Consider the following 21296-nt stretch of genomic DNA (forward strand, 5'->3'; position numbering starts at 1 on the left):
TTAGAGACATCTGAAAAAAACACACCAAGACCACGAGCCCCCCACCCCCACTCCCATACACACACACACACACACACACACACACACACACGGTGAGCCCAGATTTTAGTTCACGTTCCAGGTGAATCCTGCAGCTCCTCAGCTCTCTTTAGTTGACCCACATTTCTCCTTCCCACAATTCTGGCATCAGTTTTCTTGGGCCTATTTTTTCTCTCACCTGTCAGCCCTTCGATGACATGCACTTGAATTATCCGTGGCACTGAGTTAGAGCGTAGGCATTCGGGTTGTAAAACCAGACCGTCATCTGACATTTGGAGGGAAGACAGGCCAGGGAAATGATGCTGAGAGAGCAGAATCTCTGCAGCAAAGCGGAGGGTATGTCTGAGCTTTTCAGGATGACGAACCAGTCCTCAGTGAGCCAGGGAGGGAGAATGAACACGAACGCCACACATGCGTTCTTGGTAGCGGACATATGTGTCCTGCCTGGGACAGCCATGTCAGTGAAAGGCCCACGTTGATGGTTTATTCTGCTGGGCGTGGACAGGGGAGGTGGCACCCCATCTCCAAGATGCTTAGGGAGAGAACAGAGATTGCAGGCTAACAATGGTGTCTCTCTTTTGATCAGTTTCCTTATCCCACTGCATTTCTCAGAAGCAGTGTCCCTGTCTTAAAAAATAAACAAAACTAGGGAGAAATTTGGTGTAGTTTATTTTTTAAAAATTAATTCAAATGAACTGGGCCTTAGCTCAGTGGCATAAAAGCTTTGTTCCGTTAGAGCCATTTCACGCACCAGTGACCGGACCAGAGAGAGTAGTTCCTCACCTTGTAAGTCCTCCCTCCTCACATGGGTCCTGGGGGCCAGACTACGGGCCTTCTCCTTCGCGTCCTGGCCAGCCCCACGTCCCCTCTGCTATGCTAGTTGCTTACAATAGTCCCCCCGGCGGGGCACGGGGCGCTGCCTTGCCCTCTCCAAAGGCCTGAAGACTGCCACGCCCTCCTGCACATCCTTGCTAGACGTCTGCGTTGGGACGAGACCTGAAAGGGACTCCATCTCTTGTCCTCTGTGACCAAGGAGCTTTGTTTCAGAGCCTGTCTCCTTCTTGACTGGCCTGCCATCTTGCTTGTGGGTTGGATGGGGTCCAGGGATCCCCAAATGATGGGGACTTATGGGCTAGAATATGTAGTCCATCCTATACAGTAAAAGGGTAATATGCATATTGACCAAATGGTGGAACAACCAGTTGCTACGACGCACACTGACCACCAGGGGGCAGATGCTCAATGCAGGAGCTGCCCCCTGGTGGTCAGTGCACTCCCACAGGGTGAGTGCTGCTCAGCCAGAAGCCCTGAGCTCCTGGACTTTGAGAGGGTACAGGCCGGGCCAAGGGACCCTAGGGAGTGTACAAATTTTGTGCACCGGGCCTCTAGTTATATATAATTCCAAAGCTACATCTGGTTGAGAGTTCATACTGAGCAGGGCACTTGGCTTAGCTCTGCACACAAATCCTTTCAACCACCCCATGAGGAAGAGATACTGGGACAGCTCCATTTCAAAGATGGGGAAATTGAGGCAGAGAGGGTGTGGCTATTACCAGGATATATGGCAGGTATGTGACAGCACAGAGATTGGAACGGAGGCAGTCTAACATCAGAAACTGAACTTAAGAAATATCTATATTTTCTTACTGATTCCAGAGAGGAAGGGAGAGGGAAAGAAAGAGACAGGAACATCAATGAGAGAGAGCCATTGATCAGCTGCCTCCTGCATGCCCCCACTGGGAAAGTGCCCTGACTGGGAATTGAACTATGACCTCCTGCTTCATAGATTGACATTCAACCACTGAGCCATGCTGGCCGGCCAGAGACTGAATTTTTAACCACTACACTTACGTGTTTTCTGGATAAACAAGGGCATCAAAGTTGTTTTTGACTTGAATTATATTATGTCCAGGAGTCGCTTACATTTGGAGTGAGTCGTCCCTGAGATGGGATGATCTCCATTCTCCTCCAGCTGAGAGTTCTTTGCGCTCCTTCCCCCGTGAGAACCGTGAGTGCTTCCGTTTGACATTTTACCAAGTGTCCTCGGAGGAGAATAAGCAGCTCTGTTCTTTCCTCTGGTCGGTCGGTCGGCTTCCTCCTGGGAAAGTACGGAGGCTCACGCCCTCACACCCGCAGGGCCTGTGTGCACCTCGGAGGGGTCACTGGGCCAGGGGCCCCAGGGCCAGCCCACATGGGGACAGCGCTGGCTCTTGACCCAGCGAGCAGGCTGCAGGAGCACGCTGTGTGTGTGTGTGTGTGTGTGTGTGTGTGTGTGTGTTGTTGTGGTCAGTCCCTCTGGGGTTTGGACTTCCCAGGGCAATCCTCTGCTCTCTGGTCAGGGTTATTGGTTCTTCATGATCACTTTGCGTTTCCAGAACGGTTCAGCTTCGGAAAGAGAGCCACTGGTTCGTTCCGTTGGTTAGCAAGCGTGCCTCTGCCGGGCAGTCACAGTTTGTTGTCTGAAGCTGTTGTCACGGCCGGCGGGGCAGGACCTGAACAAAACCCAGCGTGGACTCCGGAGGCCTGGAGCCCAGCCGCTGGCCGCAGGCAGCTGCTCCGACGCTGGTCAGGAGGTTACAAAAGTCCAAAGCGGCTGTTTTCTTCCGGAAGCTGCACAGATAGAGTTTGAAAAGGAGGAGTCAAGTGCTGGGCTAGGATGTGTCCTCGCGAGGCTTTTGACCTTTTGGCTCACAGTTCTGCTGCGGGAATGTGGAGAGCTGAGCGCCCTTGTGTGTGCGATGGACTAGCTCCAGAGGAGGGCGCGGACGGCAGTGTGAGCACCCGGGCACGCTCTGGCTCTGCTAAACTCAGATGCTTTTTTCCTCACTAATGATCCAGGACAGGTTATCAGTGTTTAACTTGCAACCTTTAAATGAACAGTAAAGGTATTAAATTAGCAATGGAAAGGTTTGTGTGAATGGAAAATGGAAATTCATTCATCTAGAGGTCCTGTTTTAATATAAAACATTTTTGAATAACAAATACCCAAATTATGTTTTCTTGAAATGTGCTTTATTTTTTTAAATTGTATTTTAAATAACAGTAAAAGCACATGTGGAAGTATCTATATTTTTACAGTTTTAAGTGGACTTATTAAACAATAGTACAACTGGAAGAAACTATCAACTCAGCTTCTCTTTTCCACCCGTTTCAATATTTTTCACTCTTCTTTCTTCTACCCAGTTTTTGGCATATTTGAGGCTGGTAAACATGGTAGCTCTCACATTTGCTGAGAAAGGTTTGCTGTGAGGGGCCTGAGTGATTCAGTGTGTATTCAGGGTGAAGACTTCTCTGAAGTCTGGGGGTCTGCCTCCTTCACCTCCTGGGTCAGCTCCATGAGGAGACCTTTCAGGCCGACCACTGTAGGCGGTTCTTACACAGGTACATGTACCAGGATTGCTTCGAGGTATCCATGGAGACCAGCTGGCTGCCTGTCCCCAAGATTATATCACATCATAAAAATGATGAACCTAAGCTGGATGCTTCTGAACTTGGATCAGAGAAAACAATCTGTTAAGTCCCTAGAAGATGCTAATTTTATTTTCTTATTTTAACTGATTATAAAATTAGGACATGCTCATTGTCAAAGTTAAAGCATGAAAGAGATTGCCCATGATATTCACCAATATGTCTCCCCAACTCCATCCCAAGAATTTCTATTGATAGTTTGATGACACTTCCAGATTTTTCTCTGTATTTAAGAATGTATATGTGTACACAATATAAAGGTATATAATCATCACTTTTATTTTTACAGAAATGGTTATAGTCAATATGAATAACTGTTTTTTAAAAATAAGTACTGTATCACAGTAAAAAAGATTTGATGTGCAAATATTTTTACGTCGATTTTTTTTTTTTTAATCTCCAGGATGTAGATAAAGCCTTTCTAATAACTACAACTTAAAATCTAAGTACAATAAAAGACTGGTACATTATAAAAATATTTCTTAAGGTTACACACCAAAGACAAATGAAATTCCAGGGGGAAAGTGTTTGCAACACGTATTACTGATAAATGGGTAATCTCCCAAATATTTTAAGAGCCCTGAAAAATCAAGGGATAGAAGAACCCCCATACATGCGCGCGCGCGCGCGCACACACACACACACACACACACACACACACACACACACGGGAAGGGAGAGAGAGAGAGGAGAGAGGAGAGAGGAGAGCGGATATATGACAAGACACTCAACTTTCCTGATAAGAGAAATTCAAGTGAAAACTACCCTAGGATGCCAGTTCTCGCCATCACATGACAGTACTCATAGCTTGACAAGCCTGTGAGGTGAAGGCACACACACCTTACTGCCGAAACTGCAAAATCACATAGGGCCTAAAGAGGCACACTTAGCAAAATCTAACAAAACCACATGTGCATTTACTCTTTCTAGGAATTTACCTGGATGTTATACCCAACAAATACGAAGCAAAAGTGAGATTATCCACGACAGCATTCTTGCTATTAGCAAGGATAATATTTAAAACCTAAATGCTCCTCCATAGGAGACTGGGCCACTGACCTAGTACCACATCCGTGCAATGGAAACCATAAAGCTGTACAGAGACGAGGAAGATCTCCAAGAAGTGGTCTCTAGAGGTGAATTCCAGGAGATATTAAGTGAAAAGGAAAAGAGCCAGGTGTGAAAGAGTCTAGGTGCTTATTTTTTGCAGAGAAACACAGGAAACGTAAACCAAAACCAACACAGATGGTTTCTACAGGATGTGGTTGAGGATGAAGTGAGAGTGGGGCTTTGTAAAAATCCAATTGTGCCTTTGGAAACATGCACTAAGTGCATGGTTGTGCATTCATCCATTTTTAGAACTTCCTCAGGTGCACACCCAGTAATGGGATAACCGGACCTTAGGCGTCTGCTGAGGAGATGGAATGGGGGATGCGCATCAACGCGGGTGTGCTCTAGACACAGTGCTTGACCAGACTCTATCGATAGTAATCCGGAAATCATCAGGCAACTCCAGAATACGACACTCTACAGGACTCCTGGCTTGGCCTCCCAAAGTATCAGTGACATGAGAGACTAAAAATTAAATAAAACACAAGAAGATTTTTGTAGATTAAAGAAAACTAAAGCGACAGGACAACCAAATGCTATCAGAGTTTTAGATTGGATCCTGGAATTTTTAAAAATGGCTCGTAAGCACTTTTTTTTGGGGGGGGGTGTGAAACTGGATAAATTGGAAGATGCACTGTATATTATATAAAATTATATCAATGTTAAATTTCTTGGGTATAATAACGGAATTATGGATATGTAGGAGAGTCTGTTCCTAACAGTGAAATGTCATATGTCTGATTTTTAAGACATATGGAAAGGTTTTTCAGAAGCATTTCTAACAGAACTCCCTCCATAAGGTTTGACAGGAGCATTTCTAACAGAATCTCCTTCCTTCACATGGAAAAGCGTTCCTAAGGAGGAAAGAAATCTACATCTGATCACCAGGATTGACTAGGAGAGAAGGTGGTATCAGGTCAGTCTGGGTCCTTACGTTATATCCTGTGTTCAAAAATCTTTTGCAGGAGGAGAAATTGACTGTGTGGATAAGGATGGCAACACTCCTCTCCATGTGGCTGCAAGATACGGCCATGAGCTTTTGATTAACACCCTAATCACCAGCGGAGCGGACACAGCCAAGTAGGTGACTGCAAAATGCAGTGGAATGATTGCCATGCGTGGAAATCCTGCCAAAGGAGTCCGCCGTGCGGTAGATAGGCCCATTTATCCAAGTCCGGGTGGATCTGTACCATTATGCTAAGGACAAATTAAATTTGAATGAAGTGAAGTGACTTTTAGTGACAGATGTAAGGAAGAACCAAATTAATTTTTTCAGCCACATCAATAAGAGGCCCGTGCCAGTGGTTTTAATTAAGGAGACTTGGACTTCATTCCTACCTCTGCATGGTCTTCCTCTCTTCCCCATGCTCAGTGTCAGGTCAGCAGGGAAAATGAATCATAAGTGGGCAAATTTAGAATTTATTCAGGATGCTTGCTTAATTTTAATTATGTAATTATAAGGTCCAATTGAGTAGATATGCTATGTAGGGAGGGGGCGTTGACTTCATTTCACACTTCAGTTCAACAAGGATGTGTAAGGCATCTGGGCCCGCTGTCACCATGCCAAGCTCTTTGGGGGATTTCAGAGATGCCTGGTTGGTACCTTCAAGGCGGTCATCACTGTGTTGGAGGTCCAAGGCCTGCCCAAGACAAAGAGCCATGCAAGTTAGTATATAATAAGGCTCCAAATGAAACAGGACATAGGTGGGAAGACGTTTGGTGCAGATAGTATGCCCTAGATCAGTGGTGGGCAAACTCATTAGTCAACAGAACCAAATATCAACAGTACAACGACTGACATTTCTTTTGAAAGCCAAATTTTTTAAACTTAAACTTGTTCTAATGCCACTTCTTCAAAATAGATTCGGCATGTGGCTCGCAAGTCGCAGTTTGCCGACCACAGCCCTAGAATGTGGGTAGGGAGGGGAGAGTGCCAGTGGGGCCAGCTTCTCAGAACAGCCTTCAGGTGGGGAGATTAGGTAGGCAGAGGGTGGCAGGCCCCAAGCAGAGAGGAAAGCAGGAACCAAAGATGAGAAGAGTACAGTTCTGGGAAGAGATTGGATTCTAAGAGTGTGTGTGGTGATTCCACGCTCTGCCCAGAGGCAGCGCTATGTCCCAGGTGGGGCCGGGCTGTCACTGCCCAGACTCCAGCCCAAGCTGCTTTGCTTGTGAGCTGTGTGGCCTTGAGCCCATTGCTCTATCTCTCTGTGCTTTGGTTGCCTCATCTGAAAAGTGGGCGTAATAATAGTACTTACCCATTGGTTTGTTTATACGGATGAAAGGGCTTAATTAGTAGTAAAGCTCTCTGGAATAGGTTAATAGCTGTATGAATTATATAAATACATCTGCTAAGATTATGAAACGAGATAATCCATGTTATTTGTGCCTATCACAAAATAAGCTATCATTAAATGTTAACTATTATTTGTTAGTTACTAATATGTAGTAAAACCAGATTCAAGAGGGCCTTAGTTGCTTGAATAAAGAGTGTGGTGTTCATCACAGAAATCTGGGTACCGATAACCATTTTCAGGTGCAGAACAATATGAGGGCAGTGTATTATTAGGAATTTTATTTACTTGACAACTTTGTACAGCAGCATCAAAAGCCTTGCTTGCAAATGGCCTGGGAAGGTGTGGTGGGCTTCAGAACAGTCACCTGCTTGACGGCAATATCCCGAATTCTGCTGCAGTTCAGACAGAAAAAGGAGTGAGCACAACCGGTCAGGAGGAAGAGGAATTGAAAAACTCTACAGATAAGTGCCCCAAACCTAAAAAAGTGAGAGAAGAACAACCAAAGGGCTCTGACACCCGTGAAGGGACCAGAGCCCTGAGTCAAACTGCAGACCGCGCTCCAGAGCTCAGAGAAGTAAGAAGGAGCGACACTGTGATTTTTAATTTCTGGACGAGCGAACTGTTTTGTCCTTGCTGAAGGTCAAACAGCCAGCAAAAAGCAAAACAAAACTCAAATTCAAAGTTTCTGACCCATTTCTAACATCATTTGCTCAGTATACTGATTCACTTAATATAATGTATGTTGCTATAAAAAAGCTCCTAAATTTATTGGATTTTGAGTCCCGCCTGCAGTGGGGTTGGCGGGGCCAGACCAAGTGATTTTTCAGGCCCCGTTCCCCATCCCCGACTAAGGGAAGGTTCTAGAAAAGACTAGATGTGGGGAGGGGCAGCCATGTCTCTCTGATACCAAGGCGAACACTTGAAAGAACTGGTATTGTAATGGTGCGGAAGCCCTTTGCTCACTCTGGAGAGCCGTCTGCAAATTATTCTGACCTCATTTATCCCAAAATAACTGGGCAGGAGACGCCCACTTAGAGCTAAATTAGAAATAGCTAGTACAAATGCGTCCCATTAATTTTATGTCTGGTCAAATAAATTAGCCGTGTAGCTGGAATTGACCGCCTCTTTCCTGTGGCGTACGCATTGTTAAGTTGGGTGTGAGCTGACACCATCAGTGATTGGCCTTCCTGGATGTAGGCCTGATGATGTGAGAGTGGTCCTTCTTTTTGGGCCTATAAGGCAGGCAAACCCTCATTTTCTGCTAAAGATTTTACAGTTCTTCCTTTATGTGCAGTCTTGTTGTTTAACAATAAAGGACCAATTTTATTTTGAAATGCACGACTCACTTCTGAAGTGATTTAGAGGTTCTGAATTCTACTTTTATGTTCTTTCCAATGTCGGCCTAATATTTAGTTTTCCTATTTGATCCGTACCAGCATATTCAAGTTCAAATGCCTGTAGAACTTGAGTCCAAATTAATGTTTTCAAAACCTACACTGAGGTAATGACTTGTTATTAACTGTGGAATAAAAAATATATACCAAACAGAATTTTTGGTAGACATTTTAAAAGTAGGTCTTCCTCCCTTCTCAGGTTTATAAGTATCAGCAGAAACAAAAACAAAAACCCCAAAAGAGGTAATTTAGCTAGAGTTGAGTATAATGAATTATCTAAAGACAGTGATGGTGAGTGGTATGGTTAATTAGAAATATTGATCATGAAGATTATAGAATATAATCCTGTTACAGTCCTGTTGCTGTCAGATTGGTCACTTATACTTTTTATGTTTTCCTAATTGGTTTCTTATAGAGTTTGATGCTACTTTTATTAATTCATTTGCCTGTATTATTTTATATAAATACTAGAGGCCTGGTGCACGAGAATTCATGCAAGAGTAGGCCTCCCTTCCCCCCTTTCCTCTCCACCTGCTGCCAGCACCGGCCTCCCTCTGAATCGGGGACCTGGGCTGGCTTCCCGCAGGCTGCCTGCAGGCACCAGGGACCTAGGGTGTCTTCCCTCCGGCCCCGGCTTCCTCAGGAAGGACATCCAGAATGACATCCGGAAGATGTCTGGTCTAATTAGCATATTATTATAGATATCTTTATGTTTCTTTATAAAAGAAATCTTATGTATTATAGGAGATACATGATACATTATATAGTGTACACATATACATTGTGTTGTATACATAAATATATTATGTATCTGTCTATTGTATATAATATAACATTTTAGTATATTTATATTTTACTCTTTTACATATCTAAAAAATGAAGAAGGCTCAAAGAAATCTTGAGCAATCCAACCCTTGATTTTATTTTTTTTTAGGAACTTAAAGCCAGTCTAGAAAATATTCTATCCATCTTCCTCTTGGAAATGTCCAGAGATATTTAATCATATATTTTTGCCTCAACTGCCCCAAATAAATAAAATTGTTAGCTCAAACCTCATTAGCTCACAGTTGCATGTAGTTAGGAGCTTTTCAAACATGCTAACCCGGAAAAGAAATGGCCGTGTTTCACTGGCAGTAAGAGGGAGCAACAGAAACAGCAGCACAAACAGAAAGCTCTCCCTCCTCCAGCACGTTCTTCCCCTCCACGAGCATCCCGGCTGTCGCTGATGCAATTGCTTTGCAGAGTTTTTTTGTAAAAGATGAGAGAGGCAATTACAAGCAGCGCTCCTGCGCGTGACACTGCCCGGTAGATGGGCAAATTGCACGTCTTGATGGATGCCAGCTATTAGAGACCCTGGGCTGCAAATCTCCATGTAGGGAAAAGAAAGGGACGGAGGAAGGCCGAGCGAAAACTCATAGCAAGAGGTGTTCATGGGAAGAGAGAGGGGGCTCGTTGCTGGCAGGCTCCGCTTTTGCAGAAGACTGGACACCGTGAGATAGCTGAGACTACGGATAGGCGTTCACAGTCACACACAGCAGAATAACTTTCACGATAGCCAATGAAGTCCATGTGTCTCTGCTAGAATCTAACGCAGCTGTTTTATTTTCTGTTAGGGAGGGTCTGGGGGGTGCTTTATGTCAGGGTGAGTGAAATAGGGAGCTGGGGCTCACCCAGAGCTGAATTGGTTTATTTTTCCTTAACAGATTCAAATCGTGTGTGTGTGTGTGTGTGTGTGTGTGTTTATGAAGCATAGAATCTGAAAGCAGGCCACTGGTGCCAGAGAAGCATCTTAGGTAATGTCTCCACAGGTGTAAATAGATGACCTTGCTTGTGCTATGCAGAGGACTTACAAAGTCTGTAATCTGTTATTCGAATAGAGTGAGATGTTATGAGCAACGACCACTAAAGCTGTAAATGCTTGGAAGTGCACGGGAACTTCCCGATGAGGCTGTTCCTTATGAACTGCAGCTCAGCACACGGCTCGGGGTCCTGGTTGGAGGAGAGGTGATGGGAAGAGGAGGCTTTAACCTGGAGGCAGAAGGTGCTGCCGTCAGGAGCTGCCTGTCCCCCAGGGGCCCATCCTGGGGCTGTGCTGTGGTGGAAGAATCTGTCTAAAAAGTGCTTTTGCAGATTCTTTCTGGAGCGCTGTCAGGGGAAGCCTGCTAGGGTTATGAAATAGACTCAAGATCACGTTTGCGACTCTCAGCTGCGCTTCTATGGCTGGAATCCTGCTGTGGGTCCTGAGCAAAGATAACAGTCTGTTAGGAAGATGGCATTTTACCTGCAAAAAGTAACCTGTTTTTATTCTTACCGAAATGGTATTTTCAATAATACAGCCATGCTTGACTTTTAGTCAAGTGCTTGGCGCATAATAGGTCAATAATAACTATTTGTTTATGTTTCCTTTTTATTGATTTTAGAGAGGAAGAGAAAGGGAGAAAGAGAGAAACATCAATGATGAGAGACAATCATTCATCAGCTGCCTCCTGCACGCCCCCCACTGGGGATTGAGCCCACAAACCTGGCATGTGCGCTTGACCAGAATGAGACCTTGACCAGAATTGATCCTGGGACCCTTCAGACCGCAGGCCAGTGCTCTATCCACTGAGCCAAACCGGCTAGAGCTAACTATTTGTTTATTAATTCAGGAAATAAAGAAGGTTGTTTTCGAAGATGAGAGTTTGTCTTATCTCTAGCACTTAGCATAGTATCTCATACTTAGAAAGTGTTGAACAGATGAATGGATGGATGAATAAGATATAAAATTGCTCACATGAAAGAAAAGAGAAAAGGAAGTTAATTTTAAATGTAAAGATTCACATAATGTTTACATGAAACATTTCCTTCACATTATTAGGGGTTTTTGCTTCTGATTTAGGTGCAGGACTTTAAGGTAGACAATGAGTGCATCATTCTTTCTCGAGTGGAAGAATTGCAAAATTATTTCAACCAAGAGTCCCTGAGCGAGGTGTGTGGACTTGGCTTTGGGCAAAGGACACCTGGAAAGGTCATCGCCCTTCTGCATGGGCCCCGGCGAGCTGTTCCCGTGAGCTGCTCTGTTTTCTTCCTCCTCAGGTGTGGGATCCATAGCATGTTCCCCTTACACTTAGCTGCCCTGAACGCGCACTCCGACTGCTGCCGGAAGCTGTTGTCGTCGGGTGAGTACCTCCATCGCCAGCGAGAAGCCTGGGTGTGTCCTGCATGAGCCACGTGGCCTCCCGTGTCTGGTCATCGCTGCCTGTGCTTCGTGTCGCTCATTTGTCACCTGCTCTGGGCAGCTCCCAGCAGCCCTGGGCATTGTCGCTGCCGGAATGTCAGCATTGCTGTCCCCGAATGAGAGTTCTGTCTGTTTATTAAGGTTATTGACTCTGTGATCCAGAGTCAGAGACAGGCCGCAGTGGGCACTGCTCATAGAGCGTGTGTCATGAAGGGAGAAAACACCTTTCAAGCTTACAGTGGTAGCTTAGCATTTCATACTCCCCCCCACCCCTCGCCCCTATTTTGACAGTAGAAAATGTCACATGGCCTTCCCACTCCGTGGGCTCTGAGAAACCACCATGGCTGATCCCCTCCAATTAGGTCTGGTTTTTATTTTTTTATTTTTTTAACGCGGGCCTATTGGGAACCAAGAAATCCCTTCTGGTTTGGAGCCTTGCTGATCTTTCTTATCACTGCTTCTGCCAACCTCCATCTATTCAAAGGCCATGGAGCTCTGCAAGGCAAAGGCTGTTTATGAATTCAGTCAGCAGATGCTCCAGAAGCATTTTACCCCTTTAAGGACTTGACCCATGGCTGATCCTGCTTCCACTGCTTTTGGCATATCTACAAAACACCCCTGCATGAAAGCACGTTTCCCAAACCTCACACCCACTGGCAGCTGGTCAGACGTTAAGAAACTCTCTATGCTGGCATGTTGGGATCGCTGCTTTACCTCCCGTGTTTCCTCCGTGTGTCCCGTCCGCCTAGCTGTTGCCCTGTTTACCTCCAATGGGTTCCCATAAATGTCTGTCCTGGGGCTGAAATATGGGGCGGTGGCTCACCCAGAGCTGAACGGGAAGATAAATTCTCCCTGCCTTCCCGGTTCTTCCTATAAAATCGCCAAGCTTGAGCAGTTCCCATTCGTTTTGTTTCCATGACAACCTCTTTCTTGCTTTGCATTCTGGTTTTTCTACTAACTGATTTTTCTGTCTCTGCAATGTTTCTTGTGGTTTAACTAGGACAAAAGCATAGCATAGTGTCCTTGTTTAGTAATGAGCACGTGCTGTCTGCAGGCTTTGGCATAGACACCCCAGATAAGTTTGGAAGAACGTGCCTTCACGCCGCTGCTGCAGGAGGGTGAGTAGTGAGCAATTTCAGTTGTTATTTCCGTTTCTTAACAACGAGTGCATCTCACTGGACGTCAGTGGACTGTGGTTCTAAGGCCGTTTCCTCAGTGAAATGGGTCAGAACCATTTCTACCAACACCAAACATCACGGGGTTGCGTTTCCAGACTTATTTGCGTTATTGTCCTTCCAGAGAAAATTTTAGCCCATCTCATCTAGAAATAGTTTTTCTTTTGTTTTACATTCTCTCTTTATTTTCTTTCCTTCCATTTTTTTTTTTAATTGTAAATTTTCACCCTATAGAATATACATCTCCTTGGTACTCCCTACACCGAAAGAAAGTAATTTGATCGAGGGAATCCAAGACTGAGTTCATTTACAGACACTTTGGTCCTTATTTTTAAGCCTTCGTAGCAGTTGAATGTGAACAACGCTTAAGAAAACCCAAAGGATCAGAAAGAAGTTTAACCTTTGCCTTTTTTTTTTTTTTTTTTTGGAAAGGTATTTTTTCATCAGATATACTCCTTTTGATATCAGTGACTAGGTTAAGGCTCTCATCAATATATTTTGATGTATGACCGCACATCAGCCAAACCTAGCCTTTCTCAGGTGGCTTTGTTTGGGTAAGATGTTGGTTCTTAGTCAACTTCCTAATCCTTGAGAACCAACAACACTGCTCCTCTTATCTGTATATTAGAAGTGGGTTGACTGAAGCTATAGGGCCCCTTATTTGCATGGTTTCCTTCTGAAATCTGAAATCTAGTTTTATATTCATAATTTTGTATTACCATTTTTATTTAAAAATCTTTATTATTGAAAGTATTGCATATGTCCCCCTTTCTTCCCCATTGATCCCCTCTAGCCCACCTGCCCCCCCCCCCCAGGCCTTTACCACACTATTGTCTGTGTGAAGAACCTCCTTCTCCCACCTCATTCCCCCAGATCACGTGAGCTCCATGAGCCACACACCTGGGATCTGTCTGCCTCTGAGCCTCTGGCTTCACGCAGGAAGGACAGGTGCTTTGTGTCAGCGGGCAGGCTGCCCCAGCTCAGAACAGTCTCCAAGGTGCTCACGTTTATGGCTAAAACAGCCAGTTCTCTGAGAAAGGTGGCTCTGATGGGTGGATGTGGGGTGGGGAGAGCCCTGCTCCGGCTAATCATGAACGCGATCATTTTTCTTAGTTAAATGATAATAAAACAGTAAATCCCAGGCCACTTCTTAGCATTCTAAGGTTAGGACAATGATGGATGGTTGTCTCCTCTAATGCCCACATTAAAAAAAAAAAAAAAAAAAAAATCAGGCCTGTACAGAAAGCAGCAGCACACCATTCTGAATCCATGTCTGAAACCCCTATTAGAATTAATCTTTAACTACATGCCCTTCGATGGGAAAATTCACTTCGGCGGGTGCTTTGCTCGCCACTAAACATGATTTATTGCTGCTGCGGGTGACAAAGGGGTGTTGGAAGATCACTCCACGCATCCTTCTCGGCCGTGGCTCCGCACATGCACTTCCCGAGATCACAAAGGCAGGGAAAGCAGCTGCTCTGTTTTCCATTAGGGAGTGTCTGGGTCCGAAATGGTGGCCGTGGCCAGTTCATTCTGCCGTGAGGAAGGGTAATGCTCTCCGGTCTGGCTCGTCATTGGAAGGTGACTTGGTCCTAGGTGTGGAAGGCTGTTTCCCACACTCTTGATGGTTTCGGAAGAGAATTTTAGGATTCAGAATGAGACCACCACGGGAAGGTCCAATCATATAAGAATCACTAAATGCCATTGCTGTGGAATTGAAAATGTTTCATCAATGCTCTTTCATGCATTGATTGTTCAGCTTTGAAAAAAATAACTGTAGGTCCTTACGACAGCCTAGCTGTGTGCTCACGTTATGGTTAGAAGCAAAGTTGGAACTGTGGTTTCCCTCCACCTGCACTTTGCGGGACACAGGTCTTCCTGAGCGAGCCCCACAGGTCACGGCCGCCCCCTTACGATGTTTTCTGTCTTTCCAGTAACGTGGAGTGTATAAAACTCTTGCAGAGCAGTGGAGCGGATTTCCACAAAAAGGACAAGTGTGGGAGGTATGTAAACAGGGGACTCTGCTTCCAGTGCCTAAATGAAAGCAGCAGGGAGCAGTCCATCTGGAAGTCATGTGATGCTGTCATGTGATGCTGTCATGTGATGTTGTCGTGGTAAATAGGGGGAGCTAGCTGGGGAGATTCCATTCTCAGAAGGAAGTCCTTGGAGCAAAACGCCAACAAAGCAATAAAACCATAAGCAATCCAACATGTAAAATATTTATAATTTCCCTTTTTTGGACTAAAAAGGAGTAAATCAAGTTGTCAAAGAGCCCATAAATTGCCTCCAAAATGTAAAATAGTACTTGAAAATGGATAAATGGCACTTGACAAAAAGTTACTCTATTTCTAGCAATCTGTTTGGCTAGCATCCCCTGAAAATTGTCTAGGAACACCAGATGGACTGTTAAATAATTGAGGACTAAAAATAAGTAATATAAAACCTTATATTTCTGCTCTGCGGTATGATTTCCACGCGGCTGTGTTTTCTACATGTCACTCCCTTGGCTTCTCATAGTAACTCCATGAGGTACCTGGAGATGCTTACTACCCTTTTTAATTAATGAGAAAACGGAGCCCAGAGAAGCTAAACGAGTTAGCAACGTGAAGGGGATTTCAGAACTCAAGTGGACCCGAGGCCCTTGTAGCCAGCAGGACAACACCGGGGCTGAGGGGAGGATGTGGTTGGGTCTGGCCTGAAGATCTGTCCAGACCGGAAGCCAGGGCTCCGGATTCCATGTGCGTTGCTCTTCCTATGAACCTCATAGTTCAGTGGAGAAGACGAGGCGACACCAACAGCTAACATCAGGGCAGCACGGGGTGAGAGTTCCAGAGAGGCCAAACAGACGCTCAGCGATCTCAGACAAAAGAGAGAGAGCTTCTGATTGAGTGGGGTTCTGAGGGGTGGAATGCTGCTCCCTGCTGCATCCCAGGGAAGAGAGCCACGTGGCAGAGTAGAGGGGAGTGTGAACAGGACAGGGAAAACCTAAGGTCATTTCGTTTGGATTCAATAATGGGCTCATCTAGGGGAAAGAGAAAGACACCCCGTGAAGGTAGATCGGGACCCACTCGGGGAGGTCTTCAGCTTCACACAAAGACTTTGTCGGGGGAGGGAAGACCAGAGCTGTAGGATGGGGTTGTCATATATGGGTATCGGGCCTAAGAAAGCCTAGTTCTTCCTTCAGAGCAGCTAGAAAGTCCATGGATGTTTGATTCGCAATAAGGAGGCTCAGAGGGATGGCAGTGACAGCGGCCTGCACCAGGAAAGGCATGAGTAGGGGAAAGGCAGGCCTGCGGGGGGACGGCCTTGTCTGCTGCCTCTGTGTCTGTCGCCTCTCTGCCATTTACCTGCCATTCACCATCCCAGAGGCGCCTCCCGGCCTCCGCACCCCTAGGAAGCCTCCCTCCCGGGTCTGTGTGCGGCCTGAGGAGGTCACGCCTCGCCCCCTGTCTTCCAGGACCCCTCTGCACTATGCCGCTGCCAACTGCCACTTCCACTGCATCGAGGCCCTGGTGACCACGGGGGCCAACGTGAACGAGACCGACGACTGGGGCCGGACAGCTCTGCACTACGCGGCGGCTTCCGACATGGACAGAAAGTACGGACAGCCTGTCCATGCGTCCCCTGGGGCAGGGGAGCCGGAGGGGAGTGGGGGGCTCATTTCCTTCATCCTGCCTCAAGGATACTGGGACTCAGCATCTCTCACCCAGACCAACGGCGTTAGAGACACTTCGTCCCCTTCCCCACCCGCCACTTCCCATTCTGCTTTCTCTCGGAGCATGATGACTTCATGTCACTGCACAGTCACACCTCTGTTTTGGGTGGGATGCCAAGGGGGGCTGTCACACCCAGGTTTTCAGTCCATTCAGAACTCTGTTGTCCTTTATTTTGCCACCTGCTGCCGTCTTCATTGTCACCCCTTCAATGCCCCATTGTCTGTGATACTTACACGTGCTGCTATGCGTGTCTCGCGTGGAAGATGGCCATCCATGCAGCAGCCCAGGAGCCTCAGAGGCGGTGTCACGTGTGTAAGGCAGGCACGCTGTTCCACGTGGGTGTGGATGCTCTCCCAGGAGCTTGCGGGCAGGAAGCGGTGCCCTGGCCGCATTAGGAGTCTGGGTGCTGGGAGTGGGAAGCAGAATGAAGCAGCGTGGTTCCGGGGAAAAGATGGGAGAGGTGCCCGTGATGGCCAAGCTCCTTCTCACAGACGTAAGGACCAGGGCCTCCTCCGGAGGGACGGCTCTCGGCGGCCTTGTCCGCTGCCTCGTGCTGTGGAGTGGACTCTAGGTCGGCACTGGAGAGCGTTGGAGAGAACCGGGCTTCATACACAGGGTGTCCTCCCCGAATGCATTTGCACTTCGAGTGACTATAAAGTTCACTTTTCAAAATTTAAAAGAATCTAGAGAAATGAATAATTTTTTTTGTCAACGCCTGTTTTCTTTCTTTTCTTTTCTTTTTTCCTTTAATAAAAATATAGTTTATTGATTTTTTTTACTGGGAGGAAGGGAGAGGGATAGAGGGTCAGAAATATCGATGAGAGAGAAACATCAATCAGCTGCCTCCTGCACACGCCCTACTGGGGATGTGCCGGCAACCAAGGTACATGCCCTTGACCGGAATCGAACCCGGGACCCTTCAGGCCGACGCTCTATCCACTGAGCCAAACTGGTCAGGGCAATGCCTGTGTTCAAACTGATGACCGCTCTGGCCCAGGCACTGCTGACAACGCAGGCATCACGGGTCATTTGGTTCCGTAGTTGTGTGCCCTCAGTTCGTGGACGGATGCCGGCGTTGTACTGAAACTTTATCTTTTCTGTCCCCCATAAAAAAAAGTGAGTGGCACTTGAGGATAGATTTTCTTTGTTTCATAGCTTCGCCTGGCTTCCCTCATTATTTCAAACCAGTTAAACCTGGAAAGGAGTGAAAACCAAGTGAATCGCCAGCCATTAAAGTGTGTACACATATTTTTGGGAAGACACACTATAGATCCTCAATGAAGACTGTAGTGCTTATTTCTTTGGGTTGGGAGAAACTCGTTGAGCTTTAAATAGCACCGAAATCATTAGCAACTTGGCCATTGAAACACTAGTAACTGTAGTGTTTTGTTTTGTTTTTTCTTTTCCTCACGCTGAGAAGTAAGACCACCCTAGGAAACGCCCACGAAAACTCAGAGGAACTCGAGAGAGCCCGCGACGTGAAGGAGAAGGAGGCTGCTCTGTAAGTGAGCTCCCCGAGGTGCCACTGCCAGCCCCCGTATTGGGGTTTCACCTGGGGTCTGGAGGAGGTGATGCGGGCTTGTCATTAACGAAGAAGAAACTGGCCTTTTAATACATCCCTCAGCTGTGCCACTCTCGCCCAGGGCTCTCTTTCTAAAATTGTGAGCCTCGTCACGGCCAGGGCTCTGATTGGTCAGCGGCCTTTGGAACCAGCCGTGTCTGAAATATCATTTCTGACTCTGCCAGGTACCAGGTGCCTCGGGCGACACCCTGACATCCTGCCAGGGGCCTTAGGCTCTCTGTAGGGCCTGCGGATAACTGCTTCGCGGATTCTATAAATACATGCGAAGAGATTTCAGCGGGAAATACACCGTGGTGCTCTCCTCTTCATCCCCAACACACACCCCAGCATCCACAGCCCCCTGCCCTCAGCCCCTAATCCTGCCCTTCCTCCCCCTGCCTCTGTCCGGCTCTGCCTGTGATGGGGTGGGGGTGGCTGCCACCCCCAGGGGTAGTGATTCCTGGGAAGCCCTGTGCTCCGTCCCCGGGAGTCCTTCCTGCACGAAGGTCACAGGGACAAGCTTGTGCTGCCCAGTGTGGGGACCAGCACATGGCTGGTGATCAGCGAGTAGCTGTTAAATAGATGAGCAAACGAGTGAACGGTGCCCACACTCTGTCTTGGGACCCAGTGGATGTGGTGCCCCAAGGCTGCACACACACAGCCCCTGACTGGCTTACTCTCTCCTCCTCCACTCTGGGGCCTTCCTCCTGCCCGGTGGGCTCTCCCTGCTGTCAGAACCCGGGTCTAGAGTTACAAGTGAGACGTTGTCTACAGGAAGTGGAGGGATGTAGTTAGGGGGTGGCTCTGGTGCAGGTTCGGGGACATACGTTTGTTACTGGTGGCAATGGGAAACACTGGTGGGAACAAAGCAGAAGGGCCAGGTTTTACTCTAATTCTCCACAATTTAAATAATCATATTACAGCCTGGCTGGCGTGGCTCAGTGGTTGAGCATTAACCTATGAACCGGGAAGTCACAGTTTGATTCCTGGTCAGAGCACAGGCCCAGGTTGCAGGCTCGATCCCCAGTGGGGGGCGTGTAGAAGGCAGCCAATCTATCATTCTCTCTCATCATTGGTGTTTCTATTTCTCTCTCCCTTCCTCTTTGAAATCAATAAAAAATATATTTGAAAAATGATCATAGTAAAGACAGGAATTTTAAGACTTCTCGGCAAGTGCTCCTTCTCTAGGAAATGCAGGCTTGCCCAGGCCAGAGCAGACTGCTTACAGCTGGGGGAGAGGGAGGGCAGGAGAGAAGGGAGAGGTGGCCACCTGATGCCCAACTGGCCACCCAAGAGCCCTTTTATGCAAAGAGGCTACTCCGCCTATCCCATCCCCGCTCCCCTTCTGCCTCTCCCCGCCCTGGTCCAGATACACCCCTGGCCTAATGTGCATCTCTTGATGTTGCACCTTAGATGTCAGAATTGCCTGGGAGGAGAAAAGATAAGCATTTCCAGTTAAAACTAGTTTAATCACTGTCCCATAAAAAAACACATAGAATTTTCGAATTCTATCCAACTGTTGTTATTTCAGCAGCACTGTTGGTAGTTTAGGTCAGGTATATTCTGGATTAAATAACTCTTTGGGAGCAATTCCAAGTGTTTTCCAAATTTCATATTCAATTGGTCAATAGATTTTCAGAAGCTGGGGGTTGTGCATCCATAGAAGGCCATTCCTATTGAATGTTTTATATAAAGAGCCAAATTCGGTTTACAGTGAGTCAGACCTGCAATCCTGCCCCCGGGCGTTTTATTACCCAAATCAGAGAGGACTTCCTTTTGAGGCCCAAGTCACAAAGGCAGTGTGATTCAGGGCTCCAGGAATAGCTTGCCTTATTATTATGGAGTATTTTTATGGATAAATCATGTGATGTGGAGGTATTTGGTTTTAAAAATGCCTGTCTTTCTTCAGTTTTTCTAGAAATTAAAATATCATTTTAAACAGTCTCTGTGATCTATTTTTCTCTTTTTAAAAAAAAATATTTTATTGATTTTTTTTACAGAGAGAAAGGGAGAGAGATAGAGAGCTAGAAATGTCAATGAGAGAGAAACGTCAATCAGCTGCCTCCTGCACACCCCCTACCGGGGATGGGCCTGCAACCAACATACATGCCCCTGACCGGAATCGAACCTGGGACCTTTCAGTCCACAGACCGACGCTCTACTACTGAGCCGAACCGGTTTTGGCTATTTTTCTCTTTCTGGCATTTGCCAAAAAGATAGGTAAATGTCACTTTATAGCTCTTCTGCACACTATAGAAATTTTCCTTTGGAAGTGCTTATTTAAAGTATAGGCTTTGGAATCTTACAATTTTAATTTGATAGGAAGTTGAATCTGCTTGGTTTTGTGAAGGAATTGTTGGTCCCACTGCCAAAAAAATAAAATTGAGCCCTGGCTGGCATTGCTTGGTGATTTGAGCCTCAGCCTGCGCACCAGAGGGTCACAGGTTCGATTCCCATCAAGGGCACGTACCTGAGTTGCAGGTCCAATCCCCACCCCAGTCAGGTTGGGTGTGAGAGGCAACCAATCAATATGTCTCTGTGAGATCAATGTTTCTCTCTCTCCCTCCCACCTTACTCCCTTCTACTCTTTCTAGAAATCAGTGGGAAAAATATCCTCACTCCTCAGGTGAGAATCAAAATAATAATAAGGTTAAATTGAAATTACAGAGCAAGTGGGGTGGCCGACTAATTCCCTCTTTCCCCAGCTGGATTGTTCCACTTGCGATAAACCCTGGACAGAATTGGTTTCGTCCTCGAGGCCTGTGTCCTGGAGTTTGGGGTTCTTCTGGAAAGGGGAGCCACAAGCCTTCCTCTAACCTATTCCAAGGGTTGTGGCTTTTTCAGAAAAATGACAGCTTTGTCATGAAAGGCTTTTAAAATGTACTAGTTATAATTTGCTTTAGCCTATATTCCTAATGGTGCAATTGGAGTCTTTTTCTTCGTTTGTGGTGACTGACTCTTACCCATTCGTTTAATCCTTTTATTGTTTAGGCTCTCCTTTGGTTCTTTTTTGTTGTTGTCTTATACTTCTTAACTTTCATTTTTCAACCTTTTGATCTTGGAGTCTCCAATAGCAAGGTGGAAAAGAACCCCCTCTCTGAGGCTGGCCCTGCTGCAATGGCCCGGACACTTTGTCCTTTGAACATGGAACTCTAACCCCGACTAGTCAGTGGTCTTGATGACAGAGCGGGTCTCCATCTTAGGATGAGAAGAAAAAGAACCGAATGACTATCTTGTTCCTCCAGGCTTTCCTGAATTCTAGAAGGGCAGTTTTAAGCTGAAATAAAGAAAGCTATAGAAAATGCACACACACACACACACA

At 46.3% G+C, this 21296-nt stretch overlaps 1 protein-coding gene across 7 annotated transcripts in view; it reads left to right on the plus strand.

The window, feature by feature from the left end:
- Positions 1 to 21296, plus strand: part of ANKRD44 (ankyrin repeat domain 44) — a 195330-nt gene that overhangs the window by 125689 nt on the left and 48345 nt on the right. For 4 of the 7 annotated variants that reach the window (XM_036421408.2, XM_036421402.2, XM_036421405.2 and 1 more), the window contains 6 exons: positions 5583 to 5697; positions 11381 to 11463; positions 12523 to 12640; positions 14632 to 14700; positions 16155 to 16295; positions 17834 to 17914. In XM_036421408.2, coding sequence (XP_036277301.1) covers positions 5583 to 5697; positions 11381 to 11463; positions 12523 to 12640; positions 14632 to 14700; positions 16155 to 16295; positions 17834 to 17914 — 607 coding nt within the window. The remainder of the gene's footprint in view (positions 1 to 5582; positions 5698 to 11380; positions 11464 to 12522; positions 12641 to 14631; positions 14701 to 16154; positions 16296 to 17833; positions 17915 to 21296) is intronic. The other 3 variants (XM_036421403.2, XM_036421404.2, XM_036421407.2) reach the window with 1 other exon arrangement.

Source organism: Pipistrellus kuhlii, unplaced genomic scaffold, assembly GCF_014108245.1.
Source record: "Pipistrellus kuhlii isolate mPipKuh1 unplaced genomic scaffold, mPipKuh1.p scaffold_m20_p_7, whole genome shotgun sequence".
Taxonomy (NCBI): Eukaryota; Metazoa; Chordata; class Mammalia; order Chiroptera; family Vespertilionidae; genus Pipistrellus; species Pipistrellus kuhlii.